General features: G+C 38.8%; 1 protein-coding gene across 2 annotated transcripts in view; it reads left to right on the top strand.

The window, feature by feature from the left end:
• The first annotated feature begins 36 nt into the window (after positions 1-36).
• Bmpr2 (bone morphogenetic protein receptor type 2) overlaps positions 37-20,621 on the top strand; it is a 109,859-nt gene continuing 89,274 nt past the window's right edge. For both annotated transcript variants that reach the window (XM_040753533.1, XM_040753532.1), the window contains exon 1: positions 37-544. In XM_040753533.1, coding sequence (XP_040609467.1) covers positions 469-544 — 76 coding nt within the window. In that variant the 5' untranslated portion in view covers positions 37-468. The remainder of the gene's footprint in view (positions 545-20,621) is intronic.

The raw sequence follows: 20,621 nt of genomic DNA, 5'->3' as shown, positions 1-20,621 counted from the left end.
GCTTCGCCCTTCGCGGCGGTCGGGAACTTGTTCTGATCCTCAGTGTCCCCATCGAGTCCCCGCCCTCCCCCCCACCCCACCCCCGGCACTCTGGATATGTTTTCTCCCAGATCTGGATATTTTTTTGATATCGTGAAACTACGAGGGAAATAATTGCAGGGATTTCTTCTGGGCTCCCTGCTTCCTCCCCCCACGGACATGCCTTCAGTCTGGGGAGCCGAGGCACCCCGTCCTAGACGAGTGAAGCCCCCCCAGCCACGAGGGAGCGAAATGAAGGGAAATTCTGCAGTGGAATAAGAGCTCTACAGCTAGGTCCTCGCATCTGCCGTTTGTCCTTTCAAACTGCATTGTAATCCGGGCAGGGTAAATCAGACGGAGAGACGAGCAGCCTCCTGGCCGGATTTCTCCGCCCGAATTTACTTTCCATATTTCTTTTCTTGGCTCTCCTGCTTCTTGGCTGGCCCAGGGATGTCTTCCTCGCTGCAGCAACCCTGTCGGGTGCCCCGGCTGCTTTGGGCCGTCCTGCTGGTCAGCACCACGGCTGGTGAGTAGCCCTGGGTGGCGCGTCCGGGCTCCTATCCCAGCGGGTGGCGAGGGAGGGAGCCTGCAGAGGCCCTGGCCTGTGCTCGCCCTTCGCAACGTGTGCGCTGGGTTCCTGGTCGAGGAACCTGCCAGCGAAATCACGTTCAGTGTTTTCCTGTAGTTTCCCGTCCCCACTCCCGTATTCCCTGACCCCTCCCCCACGGAGGGGGGAAAAGACATATTGGGTGTGGTATCTTGACATTTTTAGCTGTGAGGTAATGCAAGGATTAAAAATAATATTTTAATCACTAGTGAACTGTGTCTCTTAGAAGATTTTGGAGACAGAGCTGGTAGTTTTTTTTATGCAAAGAAGCTGATTTGGTTTACAATAAAAAGAACTAAGCACACACTTGATTGAACCTTATTTTTACGTTTACTTTTCGTTATTTAAAAATGTTACCTGAAGCATAGAATAAATGTTGAGGAAGCCAGAGTGTGAGGTCTTGATACGTTGTATAATACTGTTTCTTGCTATCATCATTAATGCTGTTTTGCTTCCAAGAATCTTAACTATTCTCTGTCCTTTCATCCTGGACGTTTGTACTTTGTATGCTTTTGGAATTACTGCTGGGCACACAAGTGTTTTGATAACTTTACTATTAGTCATCTGGCGTCTGTTGGCTTTCCTGTCATTGAGACAACTTTGACCTCGCATCAGACTTCTAGGAGATTTGACTCCTGAAAGTTCTTTTGACATTTACTAACGTGTGAAAGGAAATGGGTACTCCCCTTTCCTTTGGCCATTTCCTTTTTAATTCTCAGTCGCCTTGAGAAAAAAGAAAAAAACAAAAAAAACCCAACTGATTCTCACTGCAGTTATTTTCAAGCAACGATTTTCGTGATTTGCTTTTAGAAAATTTCAGGAATGAATTCTTAAATTGTCACATGAAGTATGCATTTAAAAATGAATAGACAAAATGTTTTTAAAAGTAATTTTCACATTCAATAAAATTTTCATTGCTGGATTAGACACAAAGATTACTTGTTTAACTTACATTTTAAATGTACTGAGAAAATACGGACAGCAAATTTGAAGTTTCCTTTTGTGAATTTGATACTATTATCAATTGTTGATTAATATTTAGTATCTTATATTTTTGGTTGTGAGCCTAGCCTTTAACGACTGAGCCATCTCTCCAGTCCATTTTATCTAGTATTTTAATAATAAATCTATGTGGTGTTAAAAATCATTCGAAGATCTGATTCGATTATATCTTAAAACTTGATGTTTTATTATTTGGTATTGTTTCAATTCTTTTTGAAGCAAGACTGAACAATTTTCTCTAAATTTCTTTGTTAGCTGTTTAATTTCTGTAGCCACAAGTCATGTGGTTCCTGTAAAATATGAAAAGAGTAAAAATGGCCTTGACACGTAAGCAGCATTCTGCAAGCAGAAATACAAGAACATTTTGTATTTAAAATTTTTTTTTTACCTTTTTAGACTGCAGGTTCTCGTTTATAGTATTGTGCTCATCATATTGTGGCCAGAACTGATAAAAAAATCAGAGAAAAATAGCATTGATTTCAAAATAATTTCTATTTGGTAAATGAATTTTGTCCTCTTTTAGAAAGGGTTATATTTAAAGAATCTTTGTATAAGTTAGTCTGTGTGTGTGTGTGTGTGTGTGTGTGTGTCTGTGTGTGTGTGTGTTATAATCTGAGATGATGGCATTTTTGAAGCTGGATTTCAGAGGTGTAATAGCTGGTGTTTACTGAGTTCTTGCTGTGTACCAGCAAATATTAAAAAAGCTTTGCATAATTTTTTCCTCTGATCCTCCTGACAATTCTGTATTCTAGGTTCTTATGATTATTTCTCTTTTTCAGAGAGAGAGAGAGAGAGAGAGAGAGAGAGAGAGAGAGAGAGAGAGAGAGAGAGAATTAAGTACAGAATTTTAAGTGACTCATCATATAGTAAATTGAGGAGCCAGGATTATAGCCTGCATCCTTCCCTACCTCCTCAGTGCTAAGGGTCAGCAACAATTTCCTCTCCCTGGAACCGGAGCATGAAATTTGAAAGGAAGCTTGGACATTTATAAAGTAATGGTACAGGTACTGATCATACACTGCTGTGGTTCTGAATGTGTCAAAACTTTGTCTAACAGGTGGATCTCTGTGAGTTGGAGGTCAGCCTGGTTTACCTAGTGAGCTCTAGCCAGTGCTACATAGAGAAATCCTGTCACAGAAAAAAACAAAACAAAACTAATCAATCAAACAAAACCCAATTTGCCTGATCGTGAATTGGGTAGTGGTGCAGTTTCATTAAGTACCAAGTGACGCCGGGCGGTGGTGGCGCACACCTTTAATCCCAGCACTCGGGAGGCAGAGGCAGGCGGATCTCTGTGAGTTCCAGGCTGGGCTGGACCGACAGCCTCCAAAACAATACAGAGAAACCCTGTCTCGTAAAAACAAAACAAAACAAAAAAAGTACCAAGTGACTAGGGAGTGTCTGTGTAGATTTGGTATATATTGATGAAGCTATGTAACTGGTGGTTGCAATTAATGTAGTCCAGTAGGAAAAAAAATATTGCAAGACTAATAGTTATTATGCCATTCATTGGGCTCTTGGATAAATCACCCTTGTTGATGGTGGTGTTTTGAGGCAATGTGTAGTCTAGGTTGAATGCAAGCTCAGTTTCCCAAATGTTGGGATTACAGGTTCCAGCTACCAAGTCTGGTGTACTAGATAAATAATTTCCTTTGAATCCCTTTTTACTCTGATTAATTCTTGGACTCCTTAATTCTAAGAATAGCTGGTATGCAAAAAATTGGAATTTTTTAGAAAATGTACTTGCTTAAAATAAATTATCTTAATAGAAAATTATTAAATGCACTGCTAGCTTTAATTAGGTAATTTAGGCTTACCTAAGGGTCAGCTTTGTAATATGTTTGAAATAATCCTCTTGTCTATATTTTGGTTTTACATATCTTCAGTACTATAATTGTTTAGAGTGAGAGAATCGTCTTTAGCATTATTAAGTGGTTAGTGAATTTTGTCAATTACTGCAATTTTAGGAATCTGAGATTCTTGATAAAATGTTTTTTTTTCTTTGTAGTCTAATTATACTGAATTATGCAACATACTTTTCTTTTGGGGGGGAGGACCTTTTTTAACCCTAAAAAGTTTTTTTTTTGGTTTTTCGAGACAGGGTTTCTCTGTATTGTTTTGGAGGCTGTCCTGGAACTCACTCGGTAGACCAGTCTGGCCTCGAACTCACAGAGATCCGCCTGCCTCTGCCTCCCGAGTGCTGGGATTAAAGGCGTGCACCACCAACCGCGGCATATGGTGATTTTTTTGTTACAAGATAATTTGCAGCCACAAAATCTTCATATCATGCAGCAGTCATTTATTTCATTTCATTTGTGCTTTTTTGTGGGCCCAAATCTGAAGGGAGAGTAACACTTACCCAGAAGAAGCGTGTGTCAAGGCAGTGACAGAAGGGCATATTTCCAGACTGCTCCTCTAGCATCCCATTGGCCTGTTGAATCATACCTCTACGTGGAAAGACTAGGTATATAAAATAGTACTTTTTGCATATAGTGAGGCTACATAAAACATGGATGCATAGTATACCACAGAGTAATGAAGAATTCAAATTCCAAGTCTACCTCAGAGAATTGGGGAAATGGCACTAGGAGGGGTTTCTCTTACCATTTGAATGGGCTTTTGCATGAAAAGCATACAAGCTTTGGTTTCTGCATCCTGGGTATGTCCTGTGATGTTAGTGTTGGTGTCGTCTCTGCAATCTAAGATGTCTGCTTTACAGGGCTAACCCTTCCCTGCTTAAAAGGCAGGTATTTTTCTCTTCCTTTCTTTTGGTTCTGGAGATTCAAGAGCCCTCTGCCACTGGGATGGAACCTTAGCTGAAGACCAGCTTTTTTTTTTTTTTAAACATTTAAGAGAAGAATTTGAATATTGGTTTCTGATGGGTAAGTTCTAGGTACTAAATGAAGTTACATCAAATTAGTTAATTCTATTACTGGCCACACCACTTATTTTGGCACCTACTCATGCAGCTTTGCTGTTGAATATCAATTTTATGTATTGTCTTCTCTCAACTGGTAACTGTATATGCAGTACAGAATTCAGCCAGGCAGTTGGGGTGGGGAGCACGCCTTTAATCCTGGCACTCAGGAGGCATTGAGGCAGGCAGATCTCTGAGTTTCAGGACAGCCAAGGCTACACAGAAACATCCTGTCTTGAGACCTCCACCCTTCCCCAAAAAACTTTCATTTTATGATGTTAAGGATTAGACTCCAGGTTTCCTGTGTACTGGGCAGACATGCTTATCACTGAGCTATATCCCAAGCCTCTTATTTTGAGATTGCTTTATAATCTGCCATATTGCTATGCACATAGAGGATGTTTAAGAAAAACTTAATGAGTGAATTATAAAAAGGAATTGGAGGGCTGGAGTGATGGCTGAGAGGTTGTGAGCATTTGTTGCTCTTTCTGAGAATTTGGTTTTGGTTCAGCACCCACCCAAATGGTAGCGTAAAACCATCTATCACTCTGGTTCCAGGAGATGTGACCTCATTATGGTCTTTGCAGGTACCAGACCTACATATGGTACACTTCATGTACATAGAAGCAAAATATTTGTATACATGAAATAAATCTTTAAAACAAATGGAAAGGAATTGAAACACTTTATTTTAGCATGCATATAGAGGTTCAGTGACAAATTTGTGGAGTCATTTTTTCTCTTTCTACGTTTATGTGGGTTTTGGGGACTGAGTTCTACTTGTCAGGCTCATTGGCAAGGACCTTTTCCCCACTAAGTCTTCTTTTTTTCTCTGTGTAACAACCCTGGCTCTCCTGAAACTCACTCTGTAGACCAGGCTAGTCTCTAACTCACTGAGATCTGCCTGCCTCTGCCTCCCAAGTGCTGGAATTAAAAATGTATGCCACCACTACCTGGCCCCAGTAAGCCTTCTTAATAATAGCCGACTTTTTCTTGGTCTTAAGAATGATACACTAGGCCAGGCGTTGGTGGCGCACGCCTTTAATCCCAGCACTGGGAGGCAGAGGCAGGCGGATCACTGTGAGTTCGAGACCAGCCTGGTCTACAGAGGGAATGCCAGGACAGCCTCCAAAGCCACAGGGAAACCCTGTCTCGAAAAACCCAAAAAAAAAAAAAAAAAAAGAAAAGAAAAAAAAAAGAATGATACACTAAGTCGGGCGTTGGTGGCCCATGCCTTTAATCCCAGCACTCGGGAGGCAGAGGCAGGAGGATCTCTGTGAGTTCAAGGCCAGCCTGGTCTACAGAGGGAGTTCCAGGACAGCCTCCAAAACAATACAGAGAAACCCTGTCTTGAAAAACCAAAACCAAAACAAAAAAGAATGATACATTATATAATAACAAAGGCTTTGCTCTTTCAGTATTATATGTTAGTTTAATTTGTTTGTTTGTTTGTTTATTTATTTTTGTGGCTCTGGGGATCAAACCAGGCTCTTGAGTGTGATGGGGATGCACTCTTGGGCTGCATTGTCAGCCTTGTGTATTTTTATTTTTGGCATTTTATTTTCTTCCTACTTCTCCCCAGACCAAAACTTGTTAGTAGAAAGAAATATGTGTGTGTTTTAAAAATTAATTTAGTTAGCATACAAAGCAATGGCCTTCATTATGGCACTGTCAGACATATATGCAAGTAGTTTTTTTGTTTTATATACTTGCTTATTTATTTTGTGTATGTATACATGTGAATATGGGTGCATAAATAGAGATCAGAGGACATATTTTCAGGTTCTCTCCTTCTGCCTTGTTTTTGAGGAAGAACCTCATGTTATTTCTGATGGTGTTATTGTGATGTATGTAAGCTTCCTGCTCGTTCTCCTGTCTCTGTCTCCTGTTATAATAGAGTGCTGGGATTACAGATGGGAGCCACCACATCTGGTTTTTTATGTAGTTTCTAGGGATGGAATTTAAGGTTGCCAGGGTTACACAGCAAGTGCTTTTACTCACTGAGCCATTTTGATAGTCCTTGAGTGGTTTTAATTTTTATAAGTTTTATGATTATTGTTGATGAAGTATAAAAACATTAGTGCCAAACTAAATTAGATAACATTGTTTTGGTTTTAGTTATAAACTAATATTCTGTGGAGGTGGATCATTACCTTTCTATTCACAGAATAAGAACTGGAATTTGATTTGATGGATGCTTATTGGAAAAAACAAGCTGAATATCTAGACATTCATTAATTATATCTTTTGTAGCACACATAAGGACTTACTACATACTGCTAACTTGTGTTCCCTTTACAGTTAAATTTTCTAGTTTTTATGATGAGGTCTTACAATATAGCGCAGCCTGGCACAAAACTTGCCTCAGTCTTTCAAGTTCTGAGATTATAGACATATGCCATGTTTGGTTCTAAAACCTGGATCTGAATGATTTAGTCTTTAGTCCTTTTCAAAAGCAATGACAATGAGGGAGCACAACAGACTTTATTTATCTATGTGAGATATCTATGTAGCTTGGCTAGCTTTGAACTTGTATAGCTGAGGCTGGCCTTGAATTTACCTTCTACCACCCCTCCAAGTGATGAGATACAATATAGACTTGTTTTAAAACATTTCTTCTTTTGATCTGTGAGATGGATGTGATAAGAATACATATGATCTTTTTTTTTTTTTTTTTTTTGGTTTTTCGAGACAGGGTTTCTCTGTAGCTTTGGAGGCTGTACTGGAACTAGCTCTGTAGACCAGGCTGGCCTCGAACTCACAGAGATCCACCTGCCTCTGCCTCCCAAGTGCTGGGATTAAAGGCGTGCGCCACCAACGCCCGGCCTAGAATACATATGATCTTTATGGATTTTTTTTTCTATGGAATTAGAAATAAGTTGGTAGTGAATGACAGGATTTTAAAAATTACATTTATATGTATGGATTTTTTGCTTGCATATGTATCTATGTATCACGTGCATGCCTGGTGCCTGCTGAAGCTAGAAGAGGGAGTTATAGGTAACCTGGAGCTGGAATTACAGAAGTTGTGAGTCTCCCACCATGTGGGTGTTGGGAATCAAACCCAGTCCTCTGGAAGAGTAACTGGTGCTTTTAACTGCTGAGCCATCTCTCCAGCCCTGACAAAAAGGATCTTACTCATTTTTAAATTAAGCAGGTATTTTATTAGTATTATAAAATAGTCTTATTTTGAGTTCTCTTTATACAATTATAAAATATATTAAAAAGAATGTATAAATTTAATCTTTATAAAATGAATGCTATGTATTCTGAAAAGGAATTCATTAGCTAATAATTTAACTTTTGATTTAAATAGGAAAAGTGATCAGAGAAGAAAATATGACCAGTGTACTTTCAAAATCTAAGTTATTTCACATTTTAATTATCACTTGTTTATCACTTAAGCTGAATGGATCTAATGACTTCTAAAAAGTATGAATTTCTTTTAAGACTTGGACAGAAAAAATTTAGACTGTATTGCTTTAACTAAACATGTATAAATGCTTACTTTTATTGTTAATATAGTGCTTGACAAAAAGAGTTTGACTTTTTACAGTTTTTGTTCAAATATGCATGACTGGAGAGGCCAGAGAATTGGGTAGAGGAGTATTAGGATAGCTAAGATCTATCTAGAAGGGAGAACTGAACAAAATCTAATGTGCAGTTATTTTGTAAAGCTTATACTAGGTGATACAAAGAAAAGACAACCTGCCCGTACCCAGCCATCTCCTGCTGTCTCATGCCATGATGTGAGATATAGGTTAGATAGCTTGCTATTTGAAGCAAGGGTTGGCACATGGTGGGCTGTTAGAATTTTAAGATTTCTTCTTGCTACCTATCTTTTTTTATTTCTCTGGGTATCTTTTTGCTCTTAATTCTCTTGTAAAACACCTCTCCCCATCTAGCCCTTTGTAAAAAGAGCAGAGAAAACAAAACTTCCTGTCTTTCCAGTGCAAATTTCTTTAGGACTACTTTCTTTAGCTGTTTTTATTTTTTATTTTATTTTTTGGTTTTTACGAGCCAGGGTTTCTCTGTATTGTTTTGGAGGCTGTCGGTCCAGCCCGGCCTCAAACTCAGAGATCCGCCTGCCTCTGCCTCCCGAGTGCTGGGATTAAAGGTGTGCGCCACCACCGCCCGGCTCTTTATTTTTTTTTAGTTAGTGTCTTGCTGTGTAACCTGGCTAGCTTGACACTCTGTGATCTAGTCTGGCCTCTGACTTGTGGCAGTTTTCCTGTCTCAGTCTTTCTAATGCTGGGAATACTGAGTGAGCTACCACACCCAGCTAGCAGTAGTTTTCTAGTAGCCACGTGTAGTCAGTTTTCAGCTTTTTGATTTAAACTCTTTTCTACTGCTATTCCTCTCCCTGCTGATTTCCCTCTTTGCTGTTCCTCTCCCAGCCTTTATCTTTGAAGTAAATGATGCCTAAGTCAAGTGTGCAACTAGAACTGGAAGTCCTCAGTTCCTGCTTGTGTTGCTGCTAGGGACAGATTTACTTGGGACAGATTTCCCCGTTTTGGCTTCCATATCTTTATTTGTGAATTGAGGGCATGGCCTGGATGACAGTGTATTTATGCACTGCTTTTGCATATTGAATGAGAAAAGCCATAGTTAGTAGTAGGTATATAAGCACTTTGAATAATGTATTTGCTTATTTATTATGTGTCTATTTTTTTTCTTTCTCTTACACTAATGAGGCTCAAATACAAGTCCTTGTGAATGCTAGGCAAAATCTATCTCACTGAGCTGCACCCCAGCCCCAGTATTTCAGATTTACCTTAGACTGAGGAAATTTTGAGCCATTCTAAAATTGTAACAAGCTATACTGAGAAAAACATAACTTAAAATATGTCCTATATTGAGTGCATATGTTGAATTAGCTCAACAAAAGTGTAAAGAAGGGCTCTAGGGCTATGCTTCAATGAAAATAGAAGAATGATGCACACTAAATATGTCAGGAGTGCTCTGAAAATAGTTGGTATGCTAAACATTTAAGATTGGAAAGAACTTCAGAATATATTCTAAATGATTAGAAGTTTAGTAAAGATTAGTTCATTTGGGTTGGGCATGGACACCTTTAATTCAGTTCTAGGGAGGCAAAAGCATGTAGAGATTTCGGCCATCCTGAGAGCCAGGTCTGTGTAGAGAGTTCCAGGACATCCAGACAGCCAGGACCCTGTAGAGAAACACTCATTCAAAAGAAAAAGAGCTGGGGGTTGGTGGCCCATGCCTTTAACCCCAGCACTCGGGAGGCAGAGGCAGGTGGATCTCTGTGAGTTCGAGGCCAGCCTGGTCTACAAAGCGAGTTCCAGGATAGGCTCCAAAGCTACACAGAGAAACCCTGTGTCGAAAAACCAAAAAGAAAAAGAAGGAGAAGAAGAAAAAGATTTGTCTGCCATTTTTCTTCCCAGCCTTTAAATTTAAAGTAAATATTGAATGCTAGGGTTAGTTTCAGCTCAGTTTTTGACCCAGGTATCATATTTTAAATCAGTGATACCTAGTTAATTATTTAAACTGCTGCTTTTTGTTTGTTTGTTTTTTGAAGCAGGATGTCACTTTATAGTCCAACCTGGCCTTGACTCCTAGCAGTTTTCCTGCCTCAGCCTCCCAAATGCTGGTATTAAATAGATCTGAGTCAACATACATGGCTTGATATTTAAACTTTGGTTAATGTGGGTTTTGACTTTTGCCTTTTTGTTTGAGCAGTGCTGAAGATTGAACCTAGGACATGAATTCTGTACATGCTAGGCAAGTACTTACCACTGAGCTGTTCTCCAGTCCTTAAAAGTTAAATGTGGATTTACTGATTTTTTTTTGTTCATATAATTCAACCATTTAAAATATATTATTTAGTGGGTTTGTTATAATATATAAAAGCCATTTTAAGTTTCTTTCTTTTTTTTTTGAGACAGGGTTTCTCTGTGTAGCCTTGGAACTTGCTCTGTAGACCAGGCTAGCCTCAAACTTAGAGATCCCCCAATCTCTGCCTCCTGAGTGCTGGGATTAAAGGCATGTGCCATCACCACCTGGCTCTTTTTAATCATTTCCAAATGTACATATTCACAGTGTAAATTTGGTATAGTAGTACATGCCTTTAATCTCAGCAGGCAGGTAAATCTGTGAATCTACATAGTGACTTCCAGGACAGCCAGAGAGCTACACAGAGAAACTCTGTCGAAAAAACAAACAAAACAACAACAACAAAACCCACAAATGGATAGACATTCTTTGAGTAGTGCATCTAATGGGCACAGAAGGAATTAATTGCATTAAAGTATAGGGTGTTGCCCAGGAATTATGCATCTAAACAGTGAAGAATAATGTCTGGAAAGATGAGAGGTAAACATGTGATTACTTAGCACTGTTCTTGAAAGGTACAATTTAGCATCCGGTTCTGTTTAATACAAGCATAAGTAATTATACTTCTATATGGTGAAATGTAAAGCATGTAAAGGAGTTGGTCATCTGTGGGGTTAACTGAAGCAACTTCCTTATTTGAGGAAGTTATCAGAGTGAGGAAGGTCTTTGTGGATCAATCACTATCATTTCTGGAGTGCTACTTAGTATAGTTACTTCTTTCATTTTCATATAACATGGAACCTGCATCACCATAGACTCACAGTGAGTTCTGCTAAGTTACCATGGTGCATGCACATGGAGTTCAGAAGATAACTTGGTTTCTGCTTCCACCACATGGGGCCTTGGGGTTGAACTCAGCTGATTATACTTGGAGGCAGTGGCCTTTACTCACAGTGCCATCTCTATGACTTAAAATTAGTCACTGAGTTTTGTTTTTTTTTTTTTTTAATGTATACAATGTTCTGCCTGCATGCCAGAAGAGGGCACCAAATTTCATTACAGATAGCTGTGAGCCACCATGTGGTTGGTGGGAATTGAACTCAGGTCCTCTGGAAGAGCAGCCTGTGCTCTTAACCTCTGAGCCACCTCTCCAGCTCTCGCCATTGAGTTTTAATTAGGGCTCTGTATTTACTTTTGTTTCTGTTGAATTTTGGAGTCATTTAAGGCTATAATAATCATTTAGTATTTAATATAAGCCTAGGAATGTTACCTTTTCTTTCTGTTTGTGGGTTACAGGGACCAAACTCAGGTCTACAGGCTTGCTGGGTAAGAATAATTTCCCTAATCTTGTATATATATATTTTTTATTTTTTTGTAATCGTGGGTTGAAACTAGGACCTTACACATGCTAGGCAAGCACCACTATCACCTAGCAGACTCTACTACTTTCAAACTTTGCTGTAAGACAAAAACTACTCCAAAATAAAAATTTGTGAAAAAAGTACACATACTCAGTTCAGAAATATTATAAAATATCAGAAAGATAAGAAAGAATAATACCCGGGCAGTGATGGTGCACACCTTAAATCCCAGCACTTGGAAGGCAGAGGCAGGCAGATTTCTGTGAGTTCAAGGACAGCCTGGTTTATAGAGTTAGTTCCAGGATAGTCAGGACAACCCTGTCTTGGAAAAAAAAATCACAATCCTTACCTAGGTAATGAGACTTTTTGAATACCATACTCTGCTCCCATTCCAGAACTGAGCATTGAACCCAGGGCCTTGCACAAGAGTACTACCCCAAACCCCTCCTTGCATATCTTAATTTTGATTTAAATCTTTTCTATACTGTGCTATGACATATTGATGTATGTACATGTGTATCCTTCAAACCTAGTTTTTGTAATAAATTTGTAACTTGAATTATAATGAATTTGTTTAAGACAAAGTTTTTACTATGTAGCCCATGCTGCCCTGAACTCTTTCTTCAGCCTCCTGAATGATGGGATTTTGGTGTGTGTCACTTTTTCTTTGGGTTCTCTATACTGACACTAGGAAATTTCATCCAGTCTTAGGACTATAGTTGACATCTAGAGGCTAAGCATCAAATATATTTTTTTCCTACAGCTCACCTTTTTTTTTAAATTTATGTTAGACAATGAGTCCATGTGTCCTTGTATATACTAGGTAAGCCCTCTCCCACTAGACTGCAGCTCCAGCCCTGGGTATCTTGAACTTGTCCAAAACTGAACTGAGGGCTGCTTTCCAGTTTGCCTTGTAAACTTATGCCATTCAGCAAATTGGCAATTCTGTCTTTTCCAGTTGTTTAATCTGCAAATAGGCAATGTCTTTGTCTCTTTTATTCTTTTGTTTTTCCTCATTTCATTCAATCTGATGTCAAACCCTTTTGGTTGTCTTTGTGATATGTGTGGATTCTGACTGCTTTTACCAGTTCCACTGCTACCACCTTTATCTAAATACCACCACCATTTTGTCATGTGTAATGTTTCACTAGTATTTATTTCTCTGTTAATATCTACGCTTACTATAATCTTTTACCATTGTAGCCTTGGTCACCCTTGTCATGTTTCCCCTTTTTTGGTTGTTCTAGGGATTAAACTCAGTACTTTGCCTGTGCTAGACTAGTGCTGTGCCACTATGGTATCTTCAGTCCCCTTTACTTTTCATTTTGAGATAGAGTCTCAGAAAGCTGCCTAGGTTTTTGTTGAATTCAAGAGGCCAGCCTGGTCTACAGAGTGAGTTCCAGGACCACTAGGACTACAGAGGAACCCTCTCTTGAAAAACCAACCAACCAAACAAACAAAAAAACATGATCCCCCTGCCTCAGCCTCCCCAGCAGCTAGGATTATAGACCTGCATCACCAGGCCCAGTTTAAATCATAACATTTCTTTAACATCTCCAGTACCTCTCCTTGCCCATTGGAATAATACTCACAATCCATTTAAAATATGTAATAAACTTGGTATGATAGTAAAGTCTGTCATTTCAGCACTTGGAAAGTAGAGGTAAGAGGCTCAGAACATCAAGGTCATCTGGGTTACATAGTTCAAGGATGCCTGGAATGCATTATTTCTTTACAAAACATCCCACATGGAGTCTAGCCCTACTGTTTATGGCTTCATGACCAATTTCTTTTTTGCTCAACTTTAATCCTGCTTTTAACTTTACAAAGAATTAAAGATTCAGAAAGTTAGATGTTTTATGAAAAATTAGATTTAAGTTGCCTCATACTGTATAATTTGACAGTGGCTGCAATTAATGAGTAAATTTGTATGCTGAGGAGTAAGAGGGGAATCACATAAACAGTTATTTTTTTCAAGACAGGGTTTTTCTGTGTAGCTTTGTTTATCCTGGAACTTGCTCTGTAGACTAGACTGACCTTGAACTCATGAACATTTTTTTAAAAAAGATTTATTTATGTTTATTTTATATGTATGAATGTATTGTTGGCATGTATGTATGTATACCACATGTATGCCTGGTGCCCTTGGAACCCATGGAACTGGAGTCGCCTTCTGGGTATTGGGAACTGAATTAAGTTCTTATAAGAGCAGCAAGTGCTCTTAGCTATCTCTGCAGTCCCAGAATTTTCTTGAGAGTTTGGTATATTTAAGTTCTTTTTATATTTATTGTTATCTCACTGTCCCCTAAACAGGCTGATCAATGTTATTTTTCTTTTCTGTGTTTGAATGACCTAGCTTTGATTCCAGGGTCTAAAGCATACTAGGTAAGAGTTTTACTATAGAGCTCTCAACCCACTATTATTATTCTTGTTCTTTTTGTAGATGAGTACACTAAGTCGGAGACTTGAGATTAAGTTCAGAACTCTATTGCTCCAAAGCAAGACATTCATGTAACATATGATGTTAACCTGGAAGGTATAAAAGAACTTGGAAACAGTGTGTGGTGGCCTATAATCTTAGCACTTGGGAATTCAAGGCCACTTTGGGAAATGTAATGAAACTGTGTCTCAAAAAATACCCTCTACCCCCAATCTCATAAACAAAAAACTTGAATATGCAGTCATTGTAGCTTCCTTGGTGTGTAGGAAAATCTGGGATTTAATCCCTAACACTGAATAAACTGTGGTGGGGCATGATGGGTAAGGAAGTGAGAACCAGAAGTTCAGTGTCATGACAGTAAATTCAGGGCTAATCTGTACTATATAAGAACAGTATACAGTTAAGCTGGGCACTGGTGGTCCATGCCTTTAATCCCAGCACTGGGAGGCAGAGTCTAGCTTGGTGTACAGAGGGAGTTCTAGGATATCCAGGGCTACACAGAAAAATCCTGTCTTGAAAAACCAAAACAAAACCAAAACAAAACCCCCCATACATTTAAGACAAACAAACAACACAAAAACAACAACAAAGACATTTTATGTAAAAATCTTACATTTAATTTATTCAGGAATAATTGATCAACTAAATTGTGTCTCAGTTATAATCTCTTATTTTGCTATAAATTATAACAGATATTTGAGGTTTTGTTTTTGTTTGTCATGTTCAAATGTTGATGGATAATAAAACCTTTCCTTGAAGATGCAAAGCTTCAGTTGTGGAAAACAACAGTTGAGTAGGAGTGTGATGATGACATAATTTAGTTGAGGATGTGTTTATAATGTTTCCATGTGTTCATAGTGATTAGGATCTCTAGGGACCAGTGTAGCATGAAGAGTAGCTTTATATTTAGTGACTACATCAAAAGTAATATTGTAATGATAAGAAAGCAAGATAAAACCAGTGTAATAAAATTATTCCTTAACTTTTTGAAGCAGTTTTACATGGATATGGCTGTTGAGTTGTTTTTGTCCTTTGACCAAAACCCATGTGTTAGCTTGAAATGTTATAAAGAATGTTAATTTATAAATTTATCTTTTAGCACTAACTTCCCATTTATACAGCTACTCTCTAGGAATCATTGCTTTGTTCATATACTTAGTTTTCCTGAGAAGCTCCATTTTCTTCAAGTCATCCTTTTTTTTTTTTTTTTTTTTTTTTAAAGACAGGCTCTATTATGTAGTTTTGGCCAGCTCATTATGTAGACCAGGCAGGTCTTGAACTCACGGAGATTTGCCTGCATACACAACCACTCCTGGCTAAATCCTCCTTCTTTTTATTTTTAAGATATATTTATTTAATATAAATTGTATATTATATATACAATGCTCTGTCTGCATGTATGCCTACAGGCCAGAAGAAGGAGTCATATCTCATAGGTGGTTGTGATCCACCATGTGGTCGCTGGGAATTGAACTCAGGACCTCTGGGAGAATAGCCAGTACTTTTAACTGCTGAGCCATCTCTCCAGCCATGCTAAGTCATTCTTTTAAAAGCAAAATATTGGGTTGGGGACTAGAGAGATGTTTTAGTGATTAAGAGCACAGGCTGCTTTATCAAAGGACTCAGGCTCTATTCCCATCACTCACATAGACCCTGTAACCATTTGCAAATCCAGATTCAGGGGATCCAGTGCCCTCTTCTGGCCTCCAATGGAACACACAAACTTAAGTGGAGGCAAAACACTTGTCTTAGGTTTTTTTGTTTTTGTTTTTTTGCTGTGAAGAGACACCATGACCACAGCAACTCTTATAAAGGAAAACATTTAATTGAGGTGACAGCTTACAGTTTTAGAGGTTTAGTCCGTTATCATCATGGCAGGACATGGTGGTGTGCAGGCAGACGTGATGCTGGAGGGGTAGCTGAGAGCCTTACATCTTTCAGGCAACAGGAAGTGGTGTGCCTTACAGGACAGTATCTTAGCATACACGAGACCTTAAAGCCTGCCCCCGCAGTGACATGCCTACTCTAACAAAGCCATACCTCCTAATAGTGCCACTCCTTGTAAGTTTATGGCAACCAGTTATGTTCAAATTACCACAACACTCAAATACATAAAAGTAAAAGATCAGGTTAGCTAAAGAGTAAGGCTTGGTTCCATCTTCATCATTAGTCAAAATGGTTGTTTTTGTTACTAAGTTGAGCTTTAAAGATCTAGTAGATTTCCTCCATCTCTTGATCTTTACCTTAACAGTCCTAGCTTGTCTAGCCTTTTTTTTTTAACTTTATGAATTCATACATTTTAAATGTAATTTTGGTACTGGAGAGTCCTGTAATTTATTACTTTTTAAATTTTGTAAGAGAAGGTCTTGCTGTGTAGTCCACTGTAGCCTGGAATTCTCTATCCTCTTCTTTTGTCTTAGCTTCTCAGGTACTTAATTGTAGATATGCACCACCATATCTACCTTGGGGATATTACTTAAAACAAACAATTGTATTTGAAGGAAAACTCTGAATAATGAAATAAATAACAATGTCAAAAGGAAGTTAGGAAGTACTAGTACTAAATTGCTAACAGGATGTCCTTTTGGTATGTATTCTTCATTTTGTAAATTAGGTGAGCTGATTCTTGAAGTCTTCCCAGCCTATTAGACTTATTTAGGCCACTAATTATAGCATTTGTTGTTTAGAACATGACATCTTTTTGTTAAGGTGCTGAGAGAGATTCCTGTGAGATTCAGCTGAGTCATGTCCTTAGCAATTGTCATGAGAATTATGTTGGAGAAACAGTGAATTTCTACAGCAAATGAATGTTTCACTGTTGTTTAAAGGAACTAGTTTTATAAAGGATTTACCAAAAAATAATCCCAACACCTATAAAATAATACTTATGTATTAGATACTGCTGAAAGTAACAAGTTAAGTGAAATATTTATCTATATAGTAATTTACCCATTTTGAGTGTCTGCTATGTATCAAGTACAGTGCAGGCTGGCTTTTTTTGTTGTTGTTTTATTTTTCGAGACAGGGTTTCTCTATATTGTTTTTGAGGCTGTCCTGGAACTCACTCTGTAGACCAGGCTGGCCTTGAACTCACAGAGATCTGTCTGCCTCTGCCTCCCGAGTGCTGGGATTAAAGGCGTGTTTTCTTTTCTCTTTCTTTCTTTTTTTTCACAGGGTTTCTGTATATAGATAGCCCTTGCTGTCCTGGAACTAGCTCTTGTAGACCAGGCTGGTCTCGAACTCACAGAAATCCACTTGCCTCTGCTGGGATTAAAGACGTGCGATACCATGCCTGGCCTGTTTTTTTGTTTTTATTCATTTTTATTTTATGTGCATTGGAACTCCTGGAGCTGGAGTTACAGGCAATGGTGAGCTGCCATGTGGGTGCTGGGAATTGAACCCGGGTCCTCTGGAAGAGCAGTCTTAACCAGTGAACTAGCCATTTCTCTAGCCCCCCCCAGAAAAGTTTTTAAAGATTTTTATTTATTTATTTACTTACTTATTTATTATGAATACAACATCCTGCCTCCATGTCTGCCTGCAAGCCAGAAGAGGACACCAGATCTCATTACAGATGGCTGGGAGCCACCATGTGGTTGCTGGGAATTGAACTCAGGACCTCTGGAAGAGCAGTCAGTGCTCTTAACCTCTGAGCCACCTCTCCAGCCCCAAGACTTTTTTAACTTAATTTTTTTTTTACATTAAAAATATATTTTTTACTTTTGATGTGGTGGCACACTCATCCCAGTACTCAGGAGGCAAAAACAAAGGGATGGCTATGACTTCGCAGCAACGTGGTCTACATAGACTACCAGCCAGGGCTACATGTTGAGACCATGTCTTTGAAAATATGCATAAACACACTTTTTCTTCTCCCTCCCTCCCTCCCCCACTCTCCCTCCCTCCCCCACACACCCTCTCACAGAGACCCACCTGTCTCTGCTTCCCAAGAGCTGGGATTAAAGGCAAGTGCCACCACTGCCCAATTCACTTCTGAAAAATTCTAAAGCAGGATAATTTATGACCTAGTTTGCTTATCTCAGAAATTACCTGTAGGTAGAGAAGGCTTGGAGAGGAGCTGTGGGAGACTCGGAAGGGTGGATAAGGGGATCAGCAAGCTGGTCTTTTCTCTCTGGTGTCCCAAGAATCACATTGTGTCATTTCCCGTCTACTTTCGTCGTGTCCTGTTTTTTGAATAGTAAGAACTCTTAGACTCTTTAGTTCAATTAGTTAAAAAAAAAAACCTATTTCACTGAAATGTTCTTTTAAAGGTCTCTGTTACTCCAAGTTTTCAGTATACACTACAAATGTATATTATTTATGGGAAACTATAAACATGGAAAATTCTTTTCTTGGAATAAATTAAAAGGGTGGATGGAAGTAGAGTTGATCTTCCGCCTGCCTTTATTATGCAGAGACTACTAATTTCTATTCGTGCTCTTTGCAAATGAGGACCTTCCTGTTTGTTCTTCTGTTCTTAAAAGACTGTTAATGCAGCATTCAAACGCATGTGCCATGTGCCATTTGTATTCTCATTTAAAGAGCATGTAACCTTTTCTTTTTCCTGACATAGGCACATAGTGTATCACTTTGAACCTATTGTGGTTTTGTTGATTCCCCCCCCCCATCATAAGAAAATGTTCTTTTATGGTTTTGTTTGGTCAGTACAACATTTTCTTATTCTTAGTTAAAATAATACTGTTTGGAGTTATTTGATGTTGCCAGTTTTCATAATTGGACTAGATTTATAGAATTTCTCCAATTTGTTATGAATTTAAAGTCTGCTCCTGCCAAAAAAGAAAAGAAAATTTTGGAACAGTGGCTGAGGAAGAGCCACATATGGGGTAGAGTGTGGCACGGCTAAGCCAGGGATAGCTTTGAGCTCACCTTGCTTCAGAGGCACCAAGCTCAGAGTGCTGGGGGGGAGGATTGAAGTCCGCTCTTGAGTGAATAAAAGGACTGGGGCTGAGACATGCTACTTTTTAAGGATGAAACTGTCCAGGATTGGTGTCTTTCTCGATAAGAATTTGCAAAGCTTCCTGTCAGATGAAACTTATGTTGGGAAATCAGCCCTTCTTCACAAAAACACTATCCTTGGAGTGGAGAGTTCATGAGCCCAAATGAATTCATAGCAGGATTTCTGTGAGGTGCAATCAGAGACGGTCTCTTTTTGGGCTGGGTAGGTTCTAGAGCTACTCACTTTAAAAATAATTGTGTGTATGTTTTGTTGTCTCCATCTTACCTGCAGCTGAAGACCATGCCAGGATCTTGCTTCCACCCATGAGCTAAACTCTTAATCCCTGAGTTACTCATTTTTAATTCAGGCGCCAATCATCATTTCCTTTAATGACCTATTTTTCTCTTCTTAAACAACATTTTCTTTGACTTCCCAGAGCATTTTTTGTTGTCCTTATTATGTAAGCTGTATAAATAAGAATTCTACAGAAGAAGTTGGATCTACCCAGTGAGGTCCAGGACAGCCAGGGCTATATAATGCTAACTCCTGAAAAAGGATTGGGGGGAGGCAATGGAATGACTAGGAAAGAATTAGGGTAAGTTTTGAAGGAAATGAAAATTTTTGTGGTTAATTGCCAGAACTGACAGTGTTTCCTAATCTGGTATCTCAATAGCTAGTCTTCACTCAGTTTCTTATCTGAATTTTGGGGTCTTTAAATGTTAGTAAGAACTATAGCTTTAGTGATTTGTTTTTGTTTGTTTGTTTGTTTTTTGTTTGCTTTTGTCATCATTAGAAAACTTGAATATGGGGCTGGAGAGATGGCTCATAGGTTAAGAGCACTGACTGCTCTTCCAGAGGTTCTGAGTTCAATTCCCAGCAACCACATGGTGGCTCAACCATCCGTAATGAGATCTGGTGCCCCCTTCTGACCTGTAGGGATACATGCAAACAGAACACTGTATACATAATAAATAAATCTTTTTTTTTTTTGGTTTTTACGGGACAGGGTTTCTCTGTATTGTTTTGGAGGCTGTCAGTCCAGCCCGGCCTCAAGCTCACAGAGATCCGCCTGCCTCTGCCTCCCGAGTGCTGGGATTAAAGGCGTGCGCCACCAACGCCTGGCTTAAATAAATCTTAAAAAAAAACTTGAATATGTTCATAGGTTATAAATTTATTTATTTAATTTATTTTTGAGACAGAGTATCACTATGTGGCCCTGGCCACCTTGGAACTCTCTATGTAGACAAGGATGGCTTCATACTCAGCTGCTTGCCTCAGTCACTCAGTGCTGCGATTGAAGGAACATGTCATTGTGGCCAGCCTATAGGTTTTTGCTTTCTAGAAGTTTCTGTAGTCTACAATACTCCAGTGTATTAAAGGTTTATTTTCTTCTGCAACAAAGTCTTATGTACTTTATTTAAATATATGAACATATATGTGAATATATATTTACTCTTTTTTGCAGTGCTGTGGGTCAAACTTTGGTCCTCATGCATGCTAGGCTGATGTTCTGAGCTAATTAG

The sequence above is a fragment of the Mesocricetus auratus genome, unplaced genomic scaffold (assembly GCF_017639785.1).
Source record: "Mesocricetus auratus isolate SY011 unplaced genomic scaffold, BCM_Maur_2.0 Super-Scaffold_100010, whole genome shotgun sequence".
NCBI classification, from domain to species: domain Eukaryota; kingdom Metazoa; phylum Chordata; class Mammalia; order Rodentia; family Cricetidae; genus Mesocricetus; species Mesocricetus auratus.
This window is presented reverse-complemented; position numbering and strand designations above follow the sequence as displayed.